At 56.4% G+C, this 24,902-nt stretch overlaps 3 protein-coding genes across 3 annotated transcripts in view; 2 read left to right on the top strand and 1 right to left on the bottom strand.

Annotated features, from left to right (window-relative positions):
• Positions 1 to 3,155: 3,155 nt before the first annotated feature.
• TEX19 (testis expressed 19) lies at positions 3,156 to 4,270 on the top strand. Its single transcript, XM_022589883.2, is given in 2 exon segments — positions 3,156 to 3,695; positions 3,697 to 4,270. Coding segments are annotated over 2 exon segments (1,029 nt in total). The 5' UTR covers positions 3,156 to 3,167; the 3' UTR covers positions 4,198 to 4,270.
• Positions 4,271 to 7,753: 3,483 nt separating this feature from the next.
• The window catches only part of OGFOD3 (2-oxoglutarate and iron dependent oxygenase domain containing 3), a 33,259-nt gene continuing 16,110 nt past the window's right edge, over positions 7,754 to 24,902 (bottom strand). Inside the window, exon 9 of the mRNA XM_022589244.3 lies at positions 7,754 to 23,971. Within this exon, the coding sequence (XP_022444952.1) occupies positions 23,835 to 23,971 (137 nt within the window). The 3' untranslated portion in view covers positions 7,754 to 23,834. The remainder of the gene's footprint in view (positions 23,972 to 24,902) is intronic.
• On the top strand, positions 10,511 to 11,842 carry UTS2R (urotensin 2 receptor). The gene has a single exon (XM_022589903.3). The coding sequence runs from the start codon at positions 10,624 to 10,626 to the stop codon at positions 11,716 to 11,718; it is 1,095 nt and encodes a 364-aa protein (XP_022445611.1). The 5' UTR covers positions 10,511 to 10,623; the 3' UTR covers positions 11,719 to 11,842.

Below are 24,902 nucleotides of genomic sequence, written 5' to 3'. Positions count from 1 at the left end.
GTCCCTGCCCGGCAGGCGAGGGCCAGGGGCCCCAGAGCTCCAGCCTCTAGCCAGTCACAACACAGAGCTTTCCTTCCTTAAGACCATGGGAGAGGAAGTGCACGTCTGCACATGTACATGTGTATGTGTGTACATGTATATAAAGATATAAATATTTGATAGTGTATGTATGTATAGAAAATAATGTGTAATATATAATATATGCAATAATGTACATATATATAAAATAATGTAATCAAGAGGGCGACATCCATCACCTTGTCACTTTTGTTGGTTAGAAGCAACTCACATTTTCCCCTCCAATCATGAGGAGGGCATGACTGCCTGGGGGTCATCTCAGGGTGTCTGCCACATGCTGTGCCATGGGATTTTTCGAACTCCTAAGACAATTTTAACATGCAGCAAAACTGGGGAACCACTGATCCAAGGAACTTTACTGTCATCTAATTCCAGAGTCAGGTGGTCTTCTCCTGCAGACCCAGATGCTGACCAGGAGCCTAGATGCAAACTTGTTCACTTGGGAATACTCGTCAGATGTCCTTGGGGAGATGTGGCAGATGCAGTTGGATGCACTGGTTGGAAATTTGCAAGGAAGGACTGAATGATGTGATTAATTTAGCAAATTATTTAAAAAGCCATCTACAGGTGTTCCCCACTATCCAAGTAGAGCCTACCAATGAAATCTTTCATAAGCCGAAATGGCATAAAGCAATGAAACAATCGCCTTTTTAGCAAAAATCCTCTTGGGATTTCTTTTGGCTAGCGAAAACAGGTATTAATGTAGGTCTTTCATAAAAAAGAAGTGGCGTAAAAAGAACTTTTGAAAAGCGAGGGATACCTGTACCTATTCTCTTGTATTACATTCTTTTTTTCTTTTTTACAAAAGCAACTTACATTTAAATTAAAAATTAAGAAGCAAAAGAAACAAAAAAATGTGAAAGAATTATATGAAGATATAAGAAACTAACATTGTGGTCTTGGAGAACTGAAGATGTTCTTTACAAAGACCAAAAAAATATTTTCTCAAAAAAGAGACTGATACATTTGACCATACCTACAGACTTTAAACAGAGTGAAAAGGTGAAACACAAAAGTGTAAAATGTGGTTAAAATGTATTTTCAAAAAAGTGAAAGAGGCTTAAAGGCTCATTTAAAGAGGCTTTATTTTAAAAGTGAGAAGAGGGCTTCCCTGGCGGCGCAGTGGTTGAGAGTCCGCCTGCCGATGCAGGGGACACAGGTTCGTGCCCCGGTCCGGGAAGATCCCACATGCCGCGGAGCGGCTGGGCCCGTGAGCCATGGCCGCTGAGCCTGCGCGCCTGGAGCCTGTGCTCCGCAACGGAAGAGGCCGGCGTACCGCAAAAAAACAAAACAAAACAAAAGTGAGACAAGCCAAAGAGACAGAAATGTGCTTAAAATGTATATAATTGGCAATCGATCGGTTTCTGAAATTCATAGAGAAACTTTAACCAAGAGGTACAAAGAAGGAATCTATTATAATCACAGAAGGCTAGGACCCTTGACCAAACAGGTCACCCAGGGCACCCAGGGATAGAACAATGACCATAAGAGAGACACTTGCCCACAGAATTTCAGAAACCTGCATATTGAAAGACGGATGGAAACAGTCTTTTCTCAGCCCTCAGAGGAGCAAATATCACGGGCACAATCACCCTGTGGACAGTGTTGGGGAAACTGCCCTGCCCTCCATGGGGGCTGCACAGGCTCTCCGGGGCGGGGCAGGGCAGGGCGGGGCGGGGTGGGGCGGGGCGGGGCGGGGTTGAGGGGGGAGGGGAGGAGAGGAATGACTCAGCAGTTTCATTTCCTGGTGGGCTGAGGCTCATGGGAGATATGCAGATGAGCCCAGAGCACCATGGGAAATGGCCCTTTATATACCCAGGTGGGCTGTGTCCCCTCCTTTCCACCCAGGTGCCCACAGGAGGGAGGTGCCAGGCCAGGAGGGAGACCCCTCAGACTGAGGAGAGGGTCTGGGGCCTGTGGGCTGCTGCAGTGTGGGGCTTGGAGGCTGAAGAGTTCACGTGGTCCAGCGTGGCCTCAGGCCAGACGGGCTAGCTCAGGTAGGGATGGTTCTGTCAGGCTCCTTCAGGTTCTGTCAGGTTCTGTTAGATTTGGTCAGGCTCTGACTGGTTCTGACAGATTCTCTCAGGTTCTGTGAGGATCCCTCAGGTTCTGTCAGGTTCTGACAGCTCTCTCAGGTTCCGTAAGGTTCTGACACGTTCCCTCAGGTTCCATCAGTTTCTGACAGGTTCAGTAAGGTTCCGTCAAGTTCTTGCAGGTACACTCAGGTTCTGTCAGATTCTCACAGGTTCCCTCAGGTTCAGTCACGTTCTGACAGCTTCCCTTAGGTTCTGACAGATTCTCTCAGGTTTTGACAGGTTCCCTCAGTTTCTGGCAGTTTCTCTCAGGTTCTGTCATGTTCTGACAGGTTTTTTCAGGTTCCCAGGTTCAGTCAGGTTCCAACAGCTTCTCTCAGATTCAGTCAGGTTCTGTCAAATTCAGTCAGATTTGGTCAGGTTCTGTCAGATTCGGTCAGATTTGTTCAGGTTCTGACAGGTTCCCTCAGGTTCTGACAGCTTGCATCAGGTTCCGACAGTTTCCCTCATGATCAGTCAGGTTCCCTCAGGTTGTGACAGGTTGCCTCGGTTTCCTTCAGTTCCATCAGGCAAGGCGGACTGGGTTTTGGGATCCCTGAGGTGGGAGGGTAGGGAGTCGGATGGGGGAGAGGCTGTGTGGCCCACTGGCCCCAGATCAGCTAAACTGAGCAGAGGCAGAGCGAAAGGGCCGGGTCTGACCCCAAAGGTCCTTGCACCCAGCTCGTCCCTGCGTGACCTGCTCCCACCTGCCTGCTGGGAGGCCCTAACCTCACTGCTTTTCTTTGCAGTTCCCAGAGGACAGAACACTTGCATCAGCTGAAGATAATTCCAGAAGTTTGTCCCTCCCAACCTCTGCAGGTCCCTGTTGGATTAGGACCCAGTTCATCCCCCCCCCCAAATCCCCACACAGGAAACACCTTTGTCCTCCTCCTGATCCTCCACGTTCTCCTCCTCGTTCTCACGCCCCCTCCTCCCTGCCGCCCAGCACTTCACTGTGCCCCCCACCTGTGGGCCAGGCCCCCTAAGATCCCAGCAAGTCCTGTAGGCGGCGTGGCCATGTGCCCCCCAGTCAGCATGCGGTGTGAGGCGGAGGGCTTGTCCTACCTGTACACGTCCTGGATGTATCAGCTTCAACATGGCAGCCAGCTAAGGGTCTGCTTCGCTTGCTTCAAGGCTGCCTTTCTGGACCTTGGACAGTTGCTGGAGTTGGAAGACTGGGAAGATGAAGATTGGGACCCTGAGCTGATGGACCACACTGAGGCAGGGTCTGAGCAGGGGTCATCCCCGGGGATGGGACCAAGCTGGGGGCTGGGCCAAGGGCAGCCTGCACAGGGTGGGTTTGTGGACTGGGGGTGGGGCACCCTGGCGTCAGGCCTCATGGGGTCCGAAGAGGAGGGCCTGGATGAGCACTTTGTGCCCACGGAGCTGGAGCCTCAGGATGCCACACCCCTGGGCCTGGGCGCTGAGGATGCTGACTGGACCCAAAGCCTTCCCTGGAGATTTGGGGGACTCCCTACCTGCTCACACTGGCCAAGCCCTTCTCCTCCATGGCAGGAGTTTTTCAAAGTGGACCTGCCCCCGGCGGGAGCCCATGGTATTGGAGCTGGGCACCACCCGGGCCACGGGCCCTGTTGAGGCCAAGGCCTCGTTACTGGACCTGCAGGTCACCTTTATGGTGGGCTGCTATGATGCCATCTACCTCCGGAAGATGAAGCCAGGATGGGCCCTGAGGACCCCAGACTGGTGTTGGAAACTGCTGCTGGAGCCTGATGAGGTGAGAGTGGTGAGACTCCAAGATGCACCCCAGAAGCACCGGTGGAGGCTAAGCATTCTGGAATCCTCTCGTCCAGGGCAGAATGAAGAGCTGGTCCCTGCGGACTCAGTCCTGCTTAAAAGGGGATTCACCATCCTCTCTTCTTCACCCTGGACCAAGAGGGAGGCAGAGGAGGGGGACTCGGCCTCTAGGCCACAGTCCTCCACCCAAGGATGGGATCCCAGCACCAGTGGGCCCAGAGGGCCTGGGGAGAGCCTGGCTGTCATGGGAGCCTCAGCCCTGGGGGAGCTGCCATGTTTCCAGGGCCCCTGAACTGAGGAACTGAGGCCCAAGTGGTCACCATTGTCCTGGCTTCCCCAGGACACCAGAAGCTGGGAAGGACTGACCCCTCCACAACAGCCAGGGTTGTTACTAGCAATTAGCAAAGGTTGGAGACTTGGGCCTGGGGAAGAAGAATGGTGAGTGGCCCAGAGACTGAGAAATGGCACGCACCACAGCCTAAGGGGGAAGCAACACAAATGCCAGTATTGGGGAGGGAAGTTTTTACCTGTCAACTGTCATGGAGTTAGGGACATGACACTGACAAGGATGTGCTGGTGTGAACAACTGCTATAGGGTGTGGCGTGGAGAGCAGGGTGCAGTGCCATGCCCCAGCCCTGCCCTGGACTTGTGGAGAGACGTTATGGGTGAGATACTTCCAGGCACACTCAGGAGTCTGGGGTGACAGGACCACCGGACGGTCTCTGGGGCTCCACAGGACCCTGTCAGCAGCACTGGACACTCTAGTCTGTAGCAGGAGAAGACCTGGTTTCGAATGTTGGCCATTTAATGCGTTTGACAGTTTAGTTCCCGTTTCTTTGTTTTTTTAATTAAATAATGCAATAAAAGTTTTGTATCAAGCCCCTGTGCTGACTGTCCTCAACTAGTCCCTGTGGATTGGCCTCATTGTCTCAGTGTCTGGGTGGAGTCACTGTTACATGTTTAAATCCCCTGGGAGCAGGGAACAGAGTGGGGAGCAGCACAGGCCAGATGAGGATTCTGGTCAGTTTTTCGGCTCATGGTGTTCAGAGGTATTTATCACATTATAAAGAACAACACATACACACATGCCTAAAATAAGAAAGGGAATGCTTTGAACTACAATGAGAGTGTCACCAAATACAGATTTTAATGAATCTAAATCTGTGCCCTTGATATTAAAACAAAAAAACAACTCGAGGCAGAACCATGTGCAAAGATTGCTCATAATGTTCATGACACCAGGGGTAGGGGGCAGTATGCACCAGCCTGCCCATTCTCTGCAGACTCACTGGAGAAGGACGCTCTGGAGGTCTTGTCACCAGGGTGCTCTGGGCCAGGAAAAAGCTCTTTATTGGCAGCTTCTCTTTCTTACAAACGACCAATCTGGAGGTTTCTACAATCCTCCGTTGCGGGTCTCAGCTGGCATAGCCTCCAATGATCCAAGGATGGGCTGTATCCCTTTCAGTGAAAGATGCAGATCTAAGGGTCCACTCTGGGGGTGTGGGGGTGAGGGGGTGCTGCTGTGTTAGGTATTAACAGTAGCAGTGAGATCCTTTCATCGAACTTTGGGGGCAGTCTTTTTCTCTCGTATCTTTCAGAAGTAAGTCTCCAGGTCTTAAATCATGAAGACTTCCGATGCTAATTAGATAGAAGGCATTAATGCAGCAGCCATTCGAAACACTTCATTTCAACACGATCTCATAATTCTGTGGGCATTTATCGACTTGGAATCTGTATTTTAACGTGCACCTGGCTCTTCTTCCAAATAAACTCAGCACGGTCTTGCCTTCGTTCCCTCCTCTCTCTGTCCCTCCAGGTTAAACAGTCCGTTTATTCATCACTCCAACAAACGCTTGTTTTGGGCAGACTCTTTTTTTAATGACCCATCTGCTTTGCAGTATTGTGGGATGCGGAGGTAAGGAGAAGGCAGCCCTGCAGCAGGATCCAAGCAAGAGCCCCAGCTCTTTGCCAAGAGGCTACAAGCTGGTTCCTCAGGTCTTCTCCTCTGAAAATGGGGGGGGGGGGGAAACATCAACTCACAAGGTTATGGTGAAGACGAAATAAGATCCAATGTATCCTAAAAAAATTAAACATAATTACCATACGACCCAGTGATTCTATTCCTAGCTATATACCCAAATAATTTCAAAACATACACACACATGCTCATAGCAGCATTATTCACGATAGCCAAAAGGTGGAAACAACCCAAAAGTCCATCAACTGACAAACGGGTAAACAGTGATCTAGCCATACAAAGGGGTATTATTCAACCATGAAAGGGAGTGAAGTTCTGATGCTGCAAGGTGGATAAATCTTAAAAACAGTGTGATAAGTAAATGAAGCCTGTCACAAAAGACCATATATTGTATGATTTCATTTATATGAAATGTCCGGAATAGGCAAATCCATAGAGACAGTAGCAGATGAGTGGTTGACAGAGACTGAGGGAAAGGGGGAGGGGGAAATAATTGCTTAATGGATGTAGGGTCTCCTTCTGAGGTAATGAAAATGTTCTGGAACTAGACAGAGGCAATAACTTGCACAATTTTATGAATGCACTACATGCCACTGAATAGTTGATTTTATGTTGTGTGAATTTCACCTCAATTAAAAAAAATCAAATGTAAAAGTTGTAGCACATTGGCCCAGAGTAGGGATAACTGTCCGTTCTCTTTCCAGAGGACCTGTGAAGAACAGCCCCCAGTGTCCTCCCAGCCCCCACCCCCTGGCAATGTCGTTCCAATGCGAATTAATTCACTCTTTCCATTAAAACAGCTGCAGTGGCTTCCCTGGTGGCACAGTGGTTAATGAATCCACCTGCCAGGGCTTCCCTGGTGGCGCAGTGGTTGAGAGTCCGCCTGCCAATGCAGGGGACACAGGTTCGTGCCCCGGTCCGGGAAGATCCCACATGCCGCAGAGCACCTGGGCCCGTGAGCCATGGCCGCTGAGCCTGCGCGTCCGGAGCCTGTGCCCCACAACGGGAGAGGCCACAACAGTGAGAGGCCCGCGTACCGCAAAAAAAAAAAAAAGAGAGAGATAAAGGAAGAAATATGATCCATAAAAGGAACAGGAAATTGTGAATCAAAATAGCACTAGTCACCATCACCAAAAGGGGCAAACAACCCAAGAGTCCATCACAGATGAAGGGATAAATAAATGTGGTGTGTAAATGATGGAATAGTATTCAGCCTTGAAAAGGAAGGAAGCTCTGACACTTGCTACAACATGGAGGAACCTCTTAGACATCATAGTAAGTGAAAGAAGCCAGACACTAAACAACAAAAACTGTATGATCCCACTCGCAGGAGGTGGGTTCCTGGAGTAGTCAAGTAAAAAATGGAGACAGAAGGAGAATAGTGGTTGTTAGGGCCTGGGGGGGTGGGATGCAGAGTTGTTTAATGGGGACAGTTTCTGTTTGGGTTGATAAAAGGTTTTGGAAGTAGTGACGAGTGCACATTATGAATGTCATTAATGCCACTGGGTCTCGGCCCCGCCTCGGTGTCTCAGAACCCCCCCCCCACTGTGTCCCCACCAGGTGCACGGGAGGGTCCAGGGCTTCACTGACAACCGCTCAGCGCCTGGGAAACTGAGGGGTGGGGTGCAGAGGGCGAAGGGAAGCAGAGACGCCCCGCACAAGGGCTGCAACCTGCCTGGACTCGGCTTCACCCCACGGCCGAGGAGTGACCTGCCCCCTTCCCTGCGCGCCCCCCCGCCCCCGCGCCGGCTGCCCTCCCCGCGCCCGCGCCTCCCCCGCCGCCCCAGCGCATCCCCACCCCCCCTCCCGCGGCCCCCCCGGGTTATTAATGCCCAGGCCGGGCGCAGGGCCCCGGCGCATTCCCAGCTGGCGGCCGGGCAGGTGGCGGCGGCGACAGGGGTCTGGGCGCGGAGAGAGGCTCTCCCGGCGGGACCGGCGGGCGGGCTCCCCTCCACCACGCGCCGCTGGGAGCCCGCACGCCCCTCCGCGCTCCCGTCCGGGACGGAACCCTCGGAAGGTTCCCGGCGACGCGTGGCGGCGAGGAGGACGTCCCGAGCGCGACCCCAGGGATCCGCGCACAGACCTGATGGTCCAGTGACTGAGGTGGGCATGAGCGCTGAGAGGGTGCGGGGCGGGGGCCGCGACCTGGTGCGCGGGGCGCCCTCCCCGCCGGCCCGCACTGTGCCAGGTAGGATCGCAGGGCCACTGAGCCCTCCTCGCGCCTCGGGGAGGGTGTGCAGCGCTTCGGGTGGCGAGCGATGAGGTGCGCGCCGCGGTCTCGACGAGGGCTTCGCGTCCCTCCCAGGGGCGCCCTCGGCTCGGTTCGCTGCAGCCCCTGGGGGAGGGCTCCGGAACCCTGACCCCCGGGGGTCGTTGGCCGGGGAGGGAGCCTCCGGCCAGTAGGAAGGCCCCCAGCTGTCCTCGCCAGACTCGAGGCTGGGCCGGGTCCCGCGGAGAGGGGGTCTGGGGCGGCATCTCTGCACCCAGGTTCCCTTCTGCACGGAGGGCTCAGACCACGTCGGGTGGACGCCCCGAGTTTATGTGTTAGTGTGAACGCTGGACCTGTAGAGGGAAAAAACCTGGAGCCAGTGTTTTCCCTGGATGTGGGGAGATGGGGCGACAGAGGGGCCTCTCCCCTCAGTTCAGGTATTTCCAGTTTTAGGTCTTTTTTTCTTATGACGGCAATTTTCACACAGCAAGGGTCATAGGCGTGCAACTCCGTTAGTTTTTACACGTGTCTACACCTGTGTAACCACCACCACTTGAGGACACAGCACAAATCCATCTCTTAGAGTGCTCTCCAGCGCCCCCTACCAGTTGACACCCCGGCAACAGCTATCATAGAGATTTTGCCTGCTCCAGAACTTCAGGTAAATGGAATCACAGTGTACTCTTTGTGTCTGTTTTTTTGTTTTGTTTTGTTTTTCTCAACATAGCATATTTGAGTTTCATCAAGTTGTTGACTGTAGGGTAATTCCATCTTCTTCATCATCTCAGAGCATTTTTATGGAGGGGTCACAGTTTCTTTATCCACACTACTATTCATGGACAGTTGGGTGGTTTCCAGCTCCTGCCTGCTGTGAACATTCTCACTCTTGCTTTTTGTGGACATTTGCACTCATTTCTCTTGGACACAAACCTAAGAGTGGAACTGCTGGATGAGAGGACATGCGTGTGTCCAACTTTACTTTTTTTTTTTGATGGTGCCAGATTGTTTTCCACAGGGGCTGCACCATTCTATGGCCCCTCCAGCAGTTCAGGAGTCTGGTTCCTCCACATCCTCCCAGCACTTGGGATCTGCCTTTTTGATTCCAGCCATCCTGGTGAGGGTGCAGAGGTTTTTACCCTAATCTCCTAGATGACTAATGATGTTGAGCATCCTTTCATGTGCTTCTTGGCCATTTGGACATCCTCTTTTGAGAATTTCCTATTCAAATCTTGTCTTTTTTTTTTTTTTCCAAATGAGTCATTAGTCGTTATTGATTTGTAGTTCTTTCATATATTTTGATTACTAGTTCTTTGCCTGATATATGTCTTCTTTTTTTTTTTGCGGTACACGGGCCTCTCACTGTTGTGGCCTCTCCCGTTGTGGAGCACAGGCTCCGGACGCGCAGGCTCAGCGGCCATGGCTCACGGGCCCAGCCGCTCTGCGGCATGTGGGATCTTCCCGGACCGGGGCACGAAACTGTGTCCCCTGCATTGGCAGGCGGACTCTCAACCACTGTGCCACCAGGGAAGCCCTGATATATGTCTTCTGATAATCTTTTCCTAGTCCATGGTTTACATTTTTTACTCTCTCAGTGAAGTTCTTAATTTTAATGAAATCCACTTGATGGGTCTTTTATTGCAAGTATTTCTTGCTCTTTTTTTTTTTTTGAGAAATCTTTGCCTACCCAAGGTCATGCAGATATTCTCCTTTCTTCCAGAACTTGATTAATTAATTGATTTACTCTGTTACATACAGGTGCACAGTCCATCTTGAATTATTTTCACGTGTGGTGGGAGGTAGGCATTAAGGCTCATTTTCCCCATGTAGATAAAGAGAGATTACAAAGGCTTTCCCCTCTTTACCAAACATATTTTCCTATTTGAACTTTAAAGTCAGCAGATACTACTTTTGCAATCCGAACAAAATTTTTTTTAAAAAAACATACAGGAGAAATAAATTGGGAGAAAGGATGCAGGGGTCAGCACGGTCACCCTGCCCTTCACAGATGAGGAAGTGAGGAGGCCTAGGGAGGACTCCTGGTTCCATCCACTGCTGACCCCACCCCTGCAGTCTGCCTGGTGCGCTCTGGTTTTCAGAAAAGTCCAGCCAGCCCAGAGGCCTTTGGACTTGCATTGAGGCCCAGGGTGGGGGTGCTGCCGGGGCATGCACGGGGAGCAGCTGGTCTAGGTGGTCCCCCTACATAGCTGGGGTAACGAGGCAGAGTGTTAGAGTTTTGAATGAAGAGTCCCCAAGGGGGTGTTGCAGCTGGCGAACCCCATCCCTCTGCAGGCCTCCCTAGCCCAGTGGGAACTGTGTCCTCTCACGGCCTCCTGGGAGTGGGAGGGGGTGCCTGACCTGCATCTTTAATGGGCATCCTCTCCCGCAGGACGAGCTTGTCATTCACAGATGCCCCTTCTCTGCCTAAAGGAGCAGCAGGCCCCAGCCCCAAGCCCAGTGTGAGGCAGCAGAGACGGCGCTGAGTCCAGAGCCGTTGAGCAGGTTCCCTGTGCTGGCTACGACAGGCAGCACCATGTCCGAGCCGCCTGGCACCCCCAATGCCTCTCTCAACAGCTCGTGGGCCAGCCCAGCGGAGCCCAGCTCCCTGGAGGACCTGGTGGCCACGGGCACCATTGGGGTGGTGCTCTCGGCCATGGGCGTGGTTGGCGTGGTGGGCAACTTGTACACGCTGGCTGTCATGTGCCGCTTCCTGCACACCTCGGCCTCCATGTACGTCTACGTCATCAACCTGGCGCTGGCGGACTTGCTCTACCTGCTCAGCATCCCCTTCATCGTGGCCACCTACGTCACCAAGGCATGGCACTTCGGCGACGTGGGCTGCCGTGTCCTCTTCAGCCTGGACTTCCTGACCATGCACGCCAGCATCTTCACCCTGACCCTCATGAGCAGTGAGCGCTACACCGCCGTGGTGAGGCCACTGGACATGGTGCAGCGTTCCAAGGGCTACCGCAAGGTCCTGGCACTGGGCACGTGGCTGCTGGCGCTGTTGCTGGCACTGCCCATGATGCTGGCCATCCGGCTGGTCCGCAGGGGCCACAAGAGCCTCTGCCTGCCGGCCTGGGGCCAGCGCGCCCACCGCACCTACCTGACACTGCTCTTCGGGACCAGCATCGTGGGGCCCGGCGTGGTCATCGGGCTGCTCTACGTCCGCCTGGCCCGGGCCTACTGGCAGTCGCAGCGGGCTTCCTTCACGCAGACACGGCGGCTACCCAACCCCAGGGTGCTCTACCTCATCCTGGGCATCGTGCTGCTCTTCTGGGCCTGCTTCCTGCCCTTCTGGCTGTGGCAGCTCCTCACCCAGTACCGCGGGACCCCGCCGCTCACGCCCCGCTCCACCCTCATTGTCAACTACCTGACCACCTGCCTCACCTACAGCAACAGCTGCGTAAACCCCTTCCTCTACACGCTGCTCACTAAGAACTACCGCGAGTACCGCCAGCGCTCGCTCCAAGGCAGGGGCGCCCACCGGCCCGGGGGTACCCACAGCTTCCTGCAGGCCCGCACCGGCTGCCAGCGCAGCTCAGGCCACTCACTGTCCTCCAGCAGCCAGCAGGCCAGCGAGACCATCGCGCTGTCCCAGGCCGCCCCTAGGGGGCTCTGCACCTGAGCGTCCCCAGCCTCCACGTGGGCGCTGGAGTGGGGGTGGGGAGTGGCCCCCAGAGCCCAGGTCACTCCTGGACTCCCCCACTGCCTGCCTCCCTTCCTCAGTCCTCTTCCAGAAAGTTCCCTGCTCTCCCTCCCCCATCACTCACTTCAGCTCCATCAGCCCAGCCACCTTCCCGTAATGTCCCCCTGCCCCGTCCATCTGTGAGGGTCTGTAGGAGGCTCAGGCCCAGGACCAGCTTCTGAAGATGGTGGTGAGTGGAGTCTTCACTGCCCCCAGCAGACGTGAGCGCCTACATGACACGTGGCAGGGCACACACTGGCAGGCGACAGCGTGTAGGCACACAGGCTGCCTGCATGGGACCCTCCTCCTGGCTGGTGCATGGCCCTCTCCCCATCCCTCCCGGCTCCCATGTGGCTCCATCCCTCACAGCTTCAGCACCTGGAACAATAAACTCTGAGCTCTTCGAGCCTTGTCCTGCCGCAGCAGTGTGGGTGGGATGTCAACGGAGGCAGGACCCCTAGACGTCCCCCCGCACTTGGATGAGCCTGTCCACCTGGCTGGGGAGGAGACACGTCCAGCCATTCAGCCTTCCTGACACGGTGGGCGGGTGCCATCAGGCCTGAGCCGGGCCCTGGATGTGGGGGCCTGAGACCCTGGGGCGGGGCAGGGAGCCATCAGCCTCAACCTGCTCAGGGAGGAGAGGCAGCTGGGGCATCACTCCAGGGCAGGAACTCAGCACCTAAACTGAAACCATGAGCCAGAATTCCTCTCCCTTCAGCAGCTCACCTGCCTCTCCCTCCCCAGACCTGGGGTTTATCTCATGCCTCTTGTGTGCAGCATCCGAGCTGGGCCTCCTGTGGACATCAAGACCACTGGACCCTGCCTGCAGAGAGCCCGCCCACAGGGAGAGATTTTGGACCTCTCCCCACCCCTACCCAACCGTCCAGTGGCCTGTACACTCCACATTGTGGCCCCAGCTCACATCCCACAGCTGGGCCTCAGCCTTGGCTGCACATTAGACTCACCACCGGCCAGGCCCTCCTGGACCCCTTTCAAGACCCTGACAGGATCCTAACGTGTGGGCAGGTGGAGATCTACACCTCCCTCCCCGCTGGCCCCTAAGTATGGGGTCCAAGGCCACCAGTGCAACTTGGGACCCCAAATGTTTTTGGAAGTAAACAGCCCAAAGTTTGTACCTTGACCAAGACCCTGGGTCTCTGCTTCCCAAATCCTGATTCCAGGATGTGTTAAGAAGCCCCCAAACTTAGAAAACTGAGACCCCCAGAAATGGCCCTGCAGCCCCCATTCATCTGTATGTGTGAAGGTGCTCTGTGCGCTGTTTCTCGGAGTGATGCTGAAAAAGTTACATTTTTGGCTTCAAACTTAAGACCTGAGTACCCTGGTTAATGCTCCCAGGTGGGCCGGGCGAGCCTCCACTACCAGGCCTGGGACAGCTGCAGGGGCTGTCCTCCCATCTTCTGCTTGGAAGTGCCCAGCCTCTGGGGAGCCTCATGATGACACCCTGAGTGTTTCAGAGTGTTTAAAAATGTTACGCAGGCTCTCATGCCTGTGTACCCACACACACAGCCACAAGGAGACTCCTGCTGGCCTACTGTGGCTTGGCCGACCTCCCTGGATCCACCACCCACAGCCCCTCCCTCTCCCCTCACCCCAGGCCCCCGGGACCAACCAGTCAGGGACGGATGATTTATGGAGGCCTAGTCTGGCTCAAGGCCCGCAGTTATCAGCCCATCAGGAATGGTGCCCAGCCCTTCGCAAGCTGGACAGCAGAGGGTCCTGGGGTGAGGGGCCAACCGGGGCATGTCTAGAACCAGCTCTAGCAGGTGAGGGCTCCTGTTCAAATGCTACAGCTTTACTGGGGACCGTCTCACACCATAAAACTCACCCGCTTAAAGTGCAAGTAACGATTTTCAGTGAAAAGACAGAGCTGTGCAACCATCATCACAATCCAGCCTCGAGACATCTGTCAGGCAGGGAGCTCCAGAGAAACTGACCAATTAGGACAGACATAAATAATGGAAGGTTCTATGAAGGAATTGGTTCAGCGATTAAGGGGCTGGCATGTCTGAGGTCCATCGATGGGGTGGTGGGCTGGAAACTCAGGCAGGAGAAGATGCTGCAGTCTTGGGGTAGAATTCCTTCTTTCCCGGAAACCTCCAGTTTTGCTGAAAGGCCTCCAACCGCATGGAGGAGCCTCACCCACCACATTCCGGGAACAGACGCCCAGCTGCACAGCTTGGGCAGAGCTGTATGTGCCCCGTTGGATGAACATGTGTCGGTTTTGGGCATTTGAGCTGCTGCCACATTTTCTCCAAATGAACAGAGCCGCCGTGGACGCCCGTGTGCGCATCTGTGTGGAGGCGTTGCTGCTCTGGAACCTCTGGACTGTTCCCGGAGGACTGTGTATTTGCCGCTCCTTCCAGCTGCCCTGCGTGAGGGCTCCTGTCCTCATGTCCTCCTGGCCTCTCCGTCCTGCCCATGCTGCCCTCCCTCGGGGCAGGCACTGTTTTATGACGAAAGAGCAGCTGTTCTGGGTAAACTCGGATTAAGAACGGGCAGCTCCGATGGTGACCGTCTCTCAGAGTCACGCGCCTGTGGGGCCAGGGCCATAGGCCTTGCTCAGACGGGCAGGGGCGGGGAGGGCAGTGCTGCCCGCAGGCTGTGGGGGGCAGGGGCACCCCCCTTCCCATCCTCATCACCTTGGCCTCCAATGGGAGTGAGTGCAGGCCTCCTCACCTCCAGTTCTGTCCCAGCCACCTGGGGCTTCCCCACCTGGCAACATGTACTGAGGGAGGGGCAGCCGGCAGGGCCCCTCGAGAGAAAGGGACATCCTCACGGCCATGTTCACTATGGATCGTCTTGCTTCTATAGGTCATCGGAACCCTTTCGGCCAGCTTCCCCTGTCCCCAGAAAGGCACTGACCAGGTCACCACCACCCTCTGTGACCTGGGGAAGGCACCGACCAGGTCTCCCGTCCCGTCTCCAGGAAGGCACTGACCAGGCATGTCCACAGGTCTGGCTGCTCTCACATCCTGCTGGGAGGCTGGGGCTGCTCCGCATGCCGACTCTTTTCCAACAGTTCAAAGGCAGGGAGGAGGGCTCAGAACCCGGGATTCACTCTGCAGATTCCCTCATGGTATCCGATGCTTAAGGCCACAGGGCTTTGCTGGAGATCTGGCAGTGTGGACGCTGTGGGGGGCAGGTCATCGGGAACAGAGCCAGGGAAGCCCCGGGTGGATGTTCACCCCCGGGCGCTGGGGCCCTTTGACCTTAACTCCCACACTCCGCAACCACAGTTGTAGCCTGAGATGCTCTTGGGCCTGTGGTGAGGGGCCTGGTCCTGCAGGGTCCCCCTGGGGTGGGCACAGGTGCTGTCGGCACCAGCGTGGGCTGCTCCGCTGCCTGCATCCCGTCCCTTGCCTGCCTGCCCCAGAATCTCAGGCCCCCACAGGTGCCAGTGTGGGCGTGGGCCTCTGCCTGGGCATCCTTCTCCCATTGTCAGGACCCCCAGTCCCCCAACAGCCTGCACTGGACGCCCTGGATGATAGCATCTGCTCATCCTGAGCAGGGGACCACCAGAGCTGTGCACAGAGCTACTTTACACATAACCAGGGAGGGAGGGGGACACAGGCCACCACTCAAGAAAATCGTGACAGTGTCCCTGTCCACTCTGCAAGCATCAGATCCAGACCGAGCTCCTGAAACCTGGAGGCCTCACCTGGGGCTACCGCCTTCCTGGCCTGAGGAGCCAGTCGGGGGAGTGGAGAAGGGAGGAGGAAGGAGAAAAGGGGAGGGATGGGGGGAGAAAGGAGGGGGAGGGGTGGGAAATGACAGGAGGACCAGGAAGAGCAGCGGGCACTCCTGCTACAGCCCTGGATGCCAGGAGCTGAGTGCGCCTTCTGTCTGAGTCCAGCCCTGGCCTCCAGGGCAGTGGTGGCCAGTAGTGGGGACGGGAGGGCTGTCGGCTGTCTGACGGATGAGCACTCGGGCTGAGGGTCACTCAGGGTGATATACGAGGTCTCGACATTTCAATGCCATCCACCCAACACCCAGACTTGCAGGTGAAGAGGCAAAATGCCAAGGCCAGGCTCAGCCCACGGTGCTCCTTACGGCTTTCTTTTGAGGCACTCTTGCCCTCACTTCAGTCCCGACCACTGCCCCAGGGCCACCCCCACCCTGCACTGGGGGAACGAACTTCTTTTCATAGACGGCTACTGGGATCCCTTTGTGAGACACTGTGCTCAGATGGAAGGTTTTGTGAATTTGGACTTCGTTCCGGCGGGGGGGGGGGGGCTCCCTTGAAGCTGGGTTAATGGAGTGCGGGCTGGGCAGGGAGGCCTTTGCTGGGGGTGGTGCATGAAACTCCTCTGGAAGACCTTGGGCACAGAGCCATGGGGACTGGGTGCCCAGCTGCATCGGGAGGGAGCCGTGTGCCAGGCCTGGGGCATGTCCCCGGCCCCACCCCCACCCCCTGCACCCTCTTCCCTGAGCTTCTCCAGCCCACTCCCTTCGGTTCCTATAGCAAAAACAAGGAGTGGGGACAGGGGTCATGCAGGCTGTGGGGCCTGTGACCAGGACAGTGGCGGCCAGCACCCAGTGGGGAATGAATGAATGAATGGACAAACTGTCCCTCCACCAGGGACCCGCTGACCCCTCTTATTCTGTCTACCGTCTTCCTGGAGGTGGGGGAGGGGGTTGGTGGAAGGTGGGGAAGGAGCCAGAGGCGGGTGAGTTCACAGCCGAGTTCACAGCCAAGCTCACAGAAGGCACAGGGATCCAGGAGCCTAGTGGCGGAGGATCGGATGATGGATGATGGATTTACCAGGTGCAGCACATTCCTGCTTCGCAGGCCACTCAGTTTCCAAGAGGCTCAGGCTTGGCCGGGATTTGGCTGCTGACCTGTGGGTTTTTACAGGCCCAGGAGAGTGGCCTGGCCCAGTCCAGAGACCTGTGCCTTGAGCCCCTCCCTGCCACCTTCTGTGGGTCCCCAGGGGTGGAGGCAGGGAGAGCCCAGCTCCACAAGGAGATGCACCAGTGCACAGAGTGCGTGTCACCAGGCTGCATGCCCAGGGCTGCTGCACTTTGTGTAAATTACTCATCAACAAAGATACACACACAGTCCAAAGTTTCGTCTACTCCTAGTTTTTCCAGGAAGTCATTCTTTGGGAATTGAGTTGCACCTACAACCAGTAGACACATCACTTTTACCTGCCTAGGGAGCTCTCTGCTCTTGTAGACTGTCCTCACCAAATGGAGCTCTGGGGGGCAGTGCCTAGGGCCATGGGTGACACAGTGACAGTGGCCCTGCCTGGTAGGGTGGCCTAGTTCAGGGGTGCAGAGACCTGAACTCTTACCTGGTTCCACACCTGAACACGCCCAGCTGACTGGTCTTCCTGATCCAGGTCACCTGGAGGGCCAGCCTTCTTGCTCTGGAGAAAGCCCTCAGCTCATCGGCACCTTCACTCACACACCCAGCATGCAAGAGAAAGGAGGGGGCTCAGCCAGCAGAAGGTGGGAGCCCCCCATCCCAGGCAGGGGGTGGGGATGACCAGAATCTAGCCTGGGTCCCATACATCTGCAAACCACCAAACCAGGAATCTGAGAGCCACAGGGCCCACTTGCAAGAGCAGGGTTTTTTCCATTGGAATTCCAGACAGATGACGCTCTGAGCAGGAAGCCCGAGAGGCTGCCAATGGCCAGCAGCCAGGCGCTCCAGACTCCTGCCTTTTCCAGGCCGGCCGAGGGCCCAGCCCCACACAGGGGGTGGGAGCCAGTTCTCCTGGGACCCCGTGAGGGCCCAGAGGAGAGCCCCATCCCCTGAGCTGCCCAGAGCGGGCCCCCAGGCTGGATGGCTCTGTCCTGCCACCTTTCCCCTCCTGGAGCTGTGGAGACCAAGGCCTGGCAGGCCTGAGTGGTGAGCAGGGTCAGAGCCAGGAGGCAGCTGGGGCGGTAGGCGGCCTGGGGACTCCGGTCCAGTGTTCCAGCCCCTCTCTGCCCTTCTTCCATGTGCAAATTCCCTGGCCCTCAGGTGGCCCCCTTGGCGAGCTCACCACTGGGTCATCTTTTATACAAAATTCTCTTAACCAGGCCACATGGGACCTGGGACCTGCAGGAGCTGGGAGCATCCACCTGCCTTTGCCCTTTGTGGCTCGAGGTACCCCGCAGCGTGATTGAAAGCCCAGAGTCTGGTCTCACCCCAAAACTATGTGTCAGTGTGAAATACCGAGGCTGCCCGGGTTCAGAGTTGGCTGCCCTGCACCAAGATTACTCCCCAGGGCCGGGGCGAGTCAGGGCTGGGACTGGGGTCTGATGGGGCGGGGGGGACCTCCATTTCTGCCCTCAGCCTCCCAGCGCCCCCCACCCCTCTCCTCATCCTGCCCCCTCCCCCCAGCCCATGGTGGCTGGGCAGAGCTGGGATGGACCCTGTGTGCCCCACAATGCGCCAGGCTGGGCAGCAGGCAGCTGGAAGCCAGGAGCCTTCTCCACCAGAAATGTGGCCGGGAGGTGGTCCTGGTGCACGAGTGATTATAGGGATGGGGGGAGGTGTGAAGGATCAACGTGAGCCCACATGCCCACCTGTGATGGATGCAGGAAGGCTGCCTGAGCTGGCAGCGAGGTTGGGGTGCTAGCTGGGGTCTCGTGGGCAGGTCCTGACCTGGCTGAGGGGTCTGGATTCCCCCGCTGAGGGGTGTGTGCCTGATGCCATGCCCCAGGAGGCAAGACCCACACACCCTGGATGTGAGGCCTCAGCGAGGGCTCCAAGGGGCCAGTGGGGCGTGGAGGGCAGGGGTCCCCAGGGAACAGCAACTCCACCCCCGCCCTGCATTGGCCTCATAGAGACACGGGCACAGGAGAGCACCCACTGCGTGGCCCCCACCTCACTGCCATGTCCACCTCACCCCACAAGCCCTGCTAAGCCCCTTGCAGCCCCTACAGGTAAGGGCAGGGGGAGGGGGAGATTTGGCTACATGGGGTGGGCAGGGAGAGCTTGTCGGGGGCTGGGGACTCTGGGAGGGGGCAGCAGGTGTAAGCACGTGGCCCACTTTTTCCTGGGGAGGACGTCTTGGTCCAGGACCCACCCTGGGTGTGCAGAGAACCTGGACGGTACCCACCCACCTCCCCCTTTCTCTCCCCTCCCTCCTCCTCTCACCGGAATTTCCCAGGAATGGGGCCTTTCCTAAGAGACCCTCCTCAGCTGTCTGTTCTTTAACAAGGGGCATGGGAGGAGACAGGTGAATGCCCCCAGGCCTGGGAAACCCAGGGACGACTGGTGGGGGCAGGGGGCTCAAGCTGGGCACCTGGCCAGGTGTGTGGCTGCAGCAAGATTCCAAGCCTCCACCTTGTGTGTTCACTGGGATGGGGGGTGGTAGCCATGACCCACATGCTGCAGGGTGGGAGAGGTGCCCTGCATTGGGGCAGGCAAGGCCCAGCCCTCCCTGGCCTTCTCGGGAATGGGGGCTCACCTGCACCCCCAGCTCCATTGGGATCTGCTTGGCCTCAAAGGTGCTGAGATGGAAGGAACATAGAGGTGATGCCAAGAATCCTGGCTCTCTGGGCACCGATGCTGAAAAGAAATACGGAGACAGAGTTTTGGAGGAACGGGAAAGATAGCTTTTCTTATTCTTTGCCTGGCAAAGGGGGAACACAGCAGGCTAGCGCCTTGAGAACTGTGCCCCCCTTTTCCTGGGAATGGAGAGAGTTTCATATTCCAGGGCTCATGGTCTATGGGTAGGTGATAAGTCTCAAAGCAATGAAGGTCTTGTATTTTTTTTTTTTTCTTCTGCAAATTTTCAGCCAAAAGCTGGTGTCAGGCAGCTCAGCGACCCAGCCTGGTGTCCCCGAAGTTGTCGCTGTGACCTTCCTTTTGAGATGCAGAATCCTACAAGGAAGTGTAGGGGGAGAAGGACGCCAGGTACAGAGTATAATTCCTATGGAATCAGAAAGTAATTAGCTTTGTGAAGGACAAGTCTAGCTACAAGTGGTAGTAGTAACAGCTAAAGAATAACTGAGATTGCTTAACTCTTTCAGGCCTGTTTGGCTGGTATGTGCCTAAGGCCGTTTACTCATTTCTATTTTTTTATTTTTTTATTTTTATTTTTTGCTGCAACAAAGGTGGGGCCTCAGATCTGCAGGGGACAGAGCACAGCCATCAGTGCTGGTCCAGAGCCTCCCCTGCCACTCTGCAAAGCATGGTGTGCTGGCCAGCAGAGGAGGTTCAGGCCCCCGAGGGTGAACAGGGGTACAGAGGGGCTACTAGGGGCTGAGTTAGTAGACAGGAGCCTGCAGGGCCCATTCCTGGGGCGGAATGGGGGCCTTAAACTCAAGATCAAGATAAGAAACTGGTATTAATGTGTCAGTGCATCCAAGGAGACCCCGAGATGGGTTGGATGTGGACTTAGGATGTTTCCCTCTTCCCTGGGGCCACCGGGAGCCTCAGGCCTGAAGTTCGATTGACATCTGGGTCCCTGGTGTTCTCCCCTGCTTGGCCGCAATCTGCTATGTCATTTCATCTGTCTTGCTGCTTTGTACTTTGTCAACACTCCTCAGATTGTACACACGCTGGGGGATAAACTCTTGCGGCTCCCACCTGCCCCCGCCTGCCTCCCCCCGACACACCCCGGCCCCTGCCTTCCAGGCTGAGCACTGCCAGGGCCCTGAGTTTGGTGTGACTGGCTTGGTTTCTGGAATACGCTGCATCATTCAGGACTCACATTGCTGGGGTCTTGGGTCCTCGGCCCCCAGTCTCAGGGATAAGCAGAAGTGTCCCCAAACTCTTCCTTCCTGTGAAAACCTCTAGAAGGTGTGGGAGGCTCTGAGACGCTGTGACTTCAGAAGGCAAATGAGCCAGTACCCGGCGGCTGGGGCAGAGATGCCGCCAATTAGGGGGCTGGTGGCTGGGACCACTTCCCTGGACTGCATGAGAAATACCTGCGCCCGAGGCCCCACAGCACAAGCCCAAGAGATGCCCGGGAGTCAGTGCTGCCTGGGGGCTGAGGGCTGGTGGGGACTGGGGCAGCTTGGTCCCCAGTTCTCCTGTGAAGACCATGTTGGAGGAGAGAACACGGAAGCGAAGTGGCTCCAGGGTTAGAAGATCAGGACTGAGAACCAGCATGGATCCCGAGACCATTCGAGGTGGTTCCAGTTGTAACTCAAAGGGGAACAAACAGGCTGGTGTTTTGCTCTGGGGCCAGCCCTGAGACAGGCTGGGCAGCTGCGGAGATTTCTATAAACAGCAACCCCCATGCCGTCCCGCCAGCGGCATCTCTGTGGCCCCTGCGACAACCACCCGAAGCCACGGCGCCCTGCTCTGCGGCCCCTGCCCACTGGCCCCGCCCTAATCACGGGGATGCCACAGCCACATCCTTCCCGCCTGCCCACGCTCACGCCCGGTCCCGCTGTCTGTCGCTGCCGAGCACCTTCCGAGCCTCCTGGAACCCCAAGGCAAGGCGAGAGGTCAGCCACACCTGCCCACCCGGTGAGAAAGCAGAGGCCCTGCACAGCGGAGGTGCCCAGCCTCAAGGTGGACACAAGGGACCCCACCCTCCCTGCACTGGCCGAGCCCAACTCCCACACAAATGGTGGGGCCACACCTGCCCTGCATGCCCTCCCTGGACGCCCTGCCTGGCACGTTGTGATCTTCTGCCATTTTCTCCTGCACGGGGCAGGTGAGGTAACTCGCAGCTGGCTCGGACCCCGTCCCACTGGGTCAGCTCCTGACCTGATGTTTCAGCTTCCGCTCTCACGGAGGCTCAGCCGTGCTCAGGCCTGGCCCTGGCGGCCAGCTCGCCAGGAGAGACGGAGCGGCAACCCCTTCTTTCCAGCAGTGAGACCAATGCTCATGTTCTTTGATTTAGACTAAACACTTTTATTAGGAAATAAATCACTCAGCAGAGGACGTGCCAGGAACGTCCTCTTCTCCCTGGAACACACCACATCTGCTCTCAGTCAGGACCATCCTGTAGGACGGAGATGCCCACGCGGCCCCAGGTGAGCGCTTCTGGAGGTCACCGGCATGGGCTACGCATCTTCTCTTATTTTAAAAGAAGGACATTTTTTTTTTTTTTTTTTTTTGCCACGCAGAGTGACTTGTGGGATCTTAGTTCCCCGACCAGGGATTGAACCCATGCCCTCAGCAGTGAAAGTGCAGAATCCTAACCACTGGACCGCCAGGGAATTTCTGAAAAGAAGGACATTCTTGCTTTTGCCCAAATATCTTTATTTCTTTGTCCAAGTACCTCTGTGATGATTATGAACAGGATAAGTAGCAAAGAATGTCAATTAAAACCAATAACTTACTTATTTCCAAAGCACTTCAACCACAACAACCATCAGACCCCCCCCTCCTTAGATGTAGTGAGTGGCCACGTGGGCTGTGGAATACCCGAGAACGTCTGCCCATCCTCACACCGAGGGTAAGGCGTCATTCAGATAACATGAAGGTTACAGAACAAAGTGAGGCCTGCACGGGGCTTTCCTGTCGGAATTCGCATCTCAACCTGAGACCAGAGCAACAAACCTTTGAAAACCCAAGACAGGAGAAGCCAGAGGACAACCTGGACGGGAGGGGGTAGCTTTTCCTGCACAGGACTGAGGCCGGCTGGTGCAGCCTAGAGACAGTGTCCCCAAAGCATCGCCAACCCTAAGGTCAGCCCTGCCCGCCACCCAGAGCGTGGGCTTCATCCTTCCCAGATCTGCCCAAAGTCCTTTAAAAACAGGAACCACAATCCAGGCCATCATGTGGGTGGTGGCCCTGCCTTTCTGGAAACTGCAACCATGACCCAGAAGGTAGCAGATCCCAAGCCACTGTCTGCACGTGGAAGCTCGGCCCCTACAGCCCTGAGACACGCATATCATCACCACGGTGCAGAAGGGACACCCGGCAAACCAAGGGGCGGACCCAGGGGTCCTGGCTTCCAGACCCTCATGGAGCCTCCTCAGGTGCCACGCAAATGGCTCATCCCAGGGTCCAGGAATGCTGCCCCTTTCGGTATGAGCCCAAGCAGCCCTGTGACTGCAGAGTGTGGGGAACATGTGGGGCTGCGGTGGCCGTGTCCACAGGTCCATGCTGGGTGGGCGAAGGGGAAAGTGTTGAGGCTCCTCCTGGGTCAGGGTGGCCGGGAGAGTCCTGCTCCCAGAGCCATTTCTGGGGATCCCTTTGCACTCACAGCGGGTGATCGGCTGTTCTCCCAGAAGATGCCCAAACCCCAGGCCAGTTGCTTTGTGGGGCGGCCCTGGGACCTTGCCCGACCCTGGCAGAAGCCAACTGATGGAGCTGCCCTTATCCTGGGGCCGTGCTACCCAGGCTTCCCCCATGACCAGTTTATTTACTATTCCTGGCTCCCCTGACTGTTACTTTTATGTAAAAGGCATGGACAGCTCCAGGACGAGAAGAGGGTTGCTAAGACCTGAACCTGAGCAGACGGACCCTCAGCTTGGCAGAAGGCCCCAGGCGAGCTGTGGATGGCCACGCTGGGAACACCCTCGGACCTTGTGTCAGGGACCCTGTCTGGTGATGGGGCAGAGCCCAGCCTGGCATGAACATGGTGCCAGGGTGACTCTCAGTGGCCAGCAGTGTTGGGGGCTCTGCCCAGAGTCGCCAGAACATCAGATGTTCGCCTCCACCCAGAATCCAGCAGTATCAGCCCTCCAGCTGCTGCTCCCAGAGCTGCCTGCCCCCAGAACCTTCTCCAAGGTGCCATAATGCTGATTCTGGTTCCCCGAGTGGAGGCTGCTGGCCCCACTCAGCTTCATCCACACTTAAGTCGGTCTCCAGTGGCCGGGTAATGACCCTCTGTCTGCTGACAAACGGGGATTCCACCCTGGGCACGGGATCCCTTCCTGAGAAAAGGAGGGCATGTTGGCCCTGCCAGCTCCCGGGCCCCACATCAGCATAGCAAAGCCAATGCTGACGCTTGTGAGGGGAAACTGGTTCCCTCCACTTACTCACAGTTGAAAAATGATCAAATGTTAGCAAATCAAAATTCAGGATGATTCGTAAGGCACCTTGTTCAGTGGAAATGGGCTGAGCGAGAGGGAAGGGGTGTGTGTCCAGCGTGGCTGCTTCCCTGTAGGGCTGCTGGACAGGCCTCCCGGGGCTACGTGAACGTTGGGTCCGCGATGCCATGGTCGGGGTCGCAGGTGAAGGCGATGGTGATGGCGTAGCGGGTGCCCCAGTGAACCTTCTCCACCCGGTGCAGGTTCTCGGACCCCGAGGTGAAGAAGGACACCCGGCCTGGGAGAGAAGAGAGCAGAGCATGACTTCAAGGCCACATGCGTGGCCGGGCCTCAGAGGACCTGTGTTTAGGCCAACGCAGCAACACGACCAACCGGGCAGGCTGGAGAAACAGCTGATGCAGGAAGGCGGGGGCTGGAGACAAGCCAGCAGGAGAGCCCTCGCACAGGACGAAGGGCACCCCAAGCACCCAGCCCAGCCTCCGTGGGCTCTTTGTGGGGCAACCTGGACTTGGGGTGAGGCCCTGCTGCCACCCCCAGGGGCCTCTACAAGCCATGTGACCTCCTCGGGCCCACCTTATGATCTTCTTTCTTTTCTTTTTTTTTTTTATGATCTTATTTCTAATCACACATGAAACAAAACCAAACCCTGCAAGCTGATGACAATGTTTTGGCAATGGATCAGGGAAGACGTGTCGAGACAGACACCCAGCGCCTGTAGCTCCCTCCAGGGCAGCTAAAGACAGGACTCGGGAGGCTGCTTCCGAGCGTCCTGGAGCGGGGGTCCTCCACCCACCTGTGCTCAGAGAACCCCGTGTTTATGGGTTTCCATATTTAACTGGCCTCATACACCCACCATAGACTTTTTAGGACAAACGAGTTGACTGTTAAAGAATCGTGTGGGAGGAGCCCCGGGATCCTGTAGTTGCCGCGTCACCGCCACACGGCCCTGCCCCAAGTGTCCCATGACAACTTCATTTCTCTTCAAAAGGTCACTGCCAGGAACTCAACTGCTAAATCTTTGAGAGAGGAGAAAAGTCTACCCCAGAGTCTGCTGCTTTCTGGTTGTAAACAGAGAACCGTGCTCTGCCCGGAAACAAGGGAGCAAAAGAAATTGTGTGACACACGGAAACCTCTGCATGGGGGCCTGGGGACACCAGGAACTCAGACCCTCCTCTGGACCAGCCAGGCCGCCCCTGACCTGAAGGAAA

Source organism: Delphinapterus leucas, chromosome 19 (assembly GCF_059928025.1).
Source record: "Delphinapterus leucas isolate spDelLeu-1000000601 "Yukka" chromosome 19, BTC_Dleu_Yukka2, whole genome shotgun sequence".
Classification (NCBI taxonomy): domain Eukaryota; kingdom Metazoa; phylum Chordata; class Mammalia; order Artiodactyla; family Monodontidae; genus Delphinapterus; species Delphinapterus leucas.
This window is presented reverse-complemented; position numbering and strand designations above follow the sequence as displayed.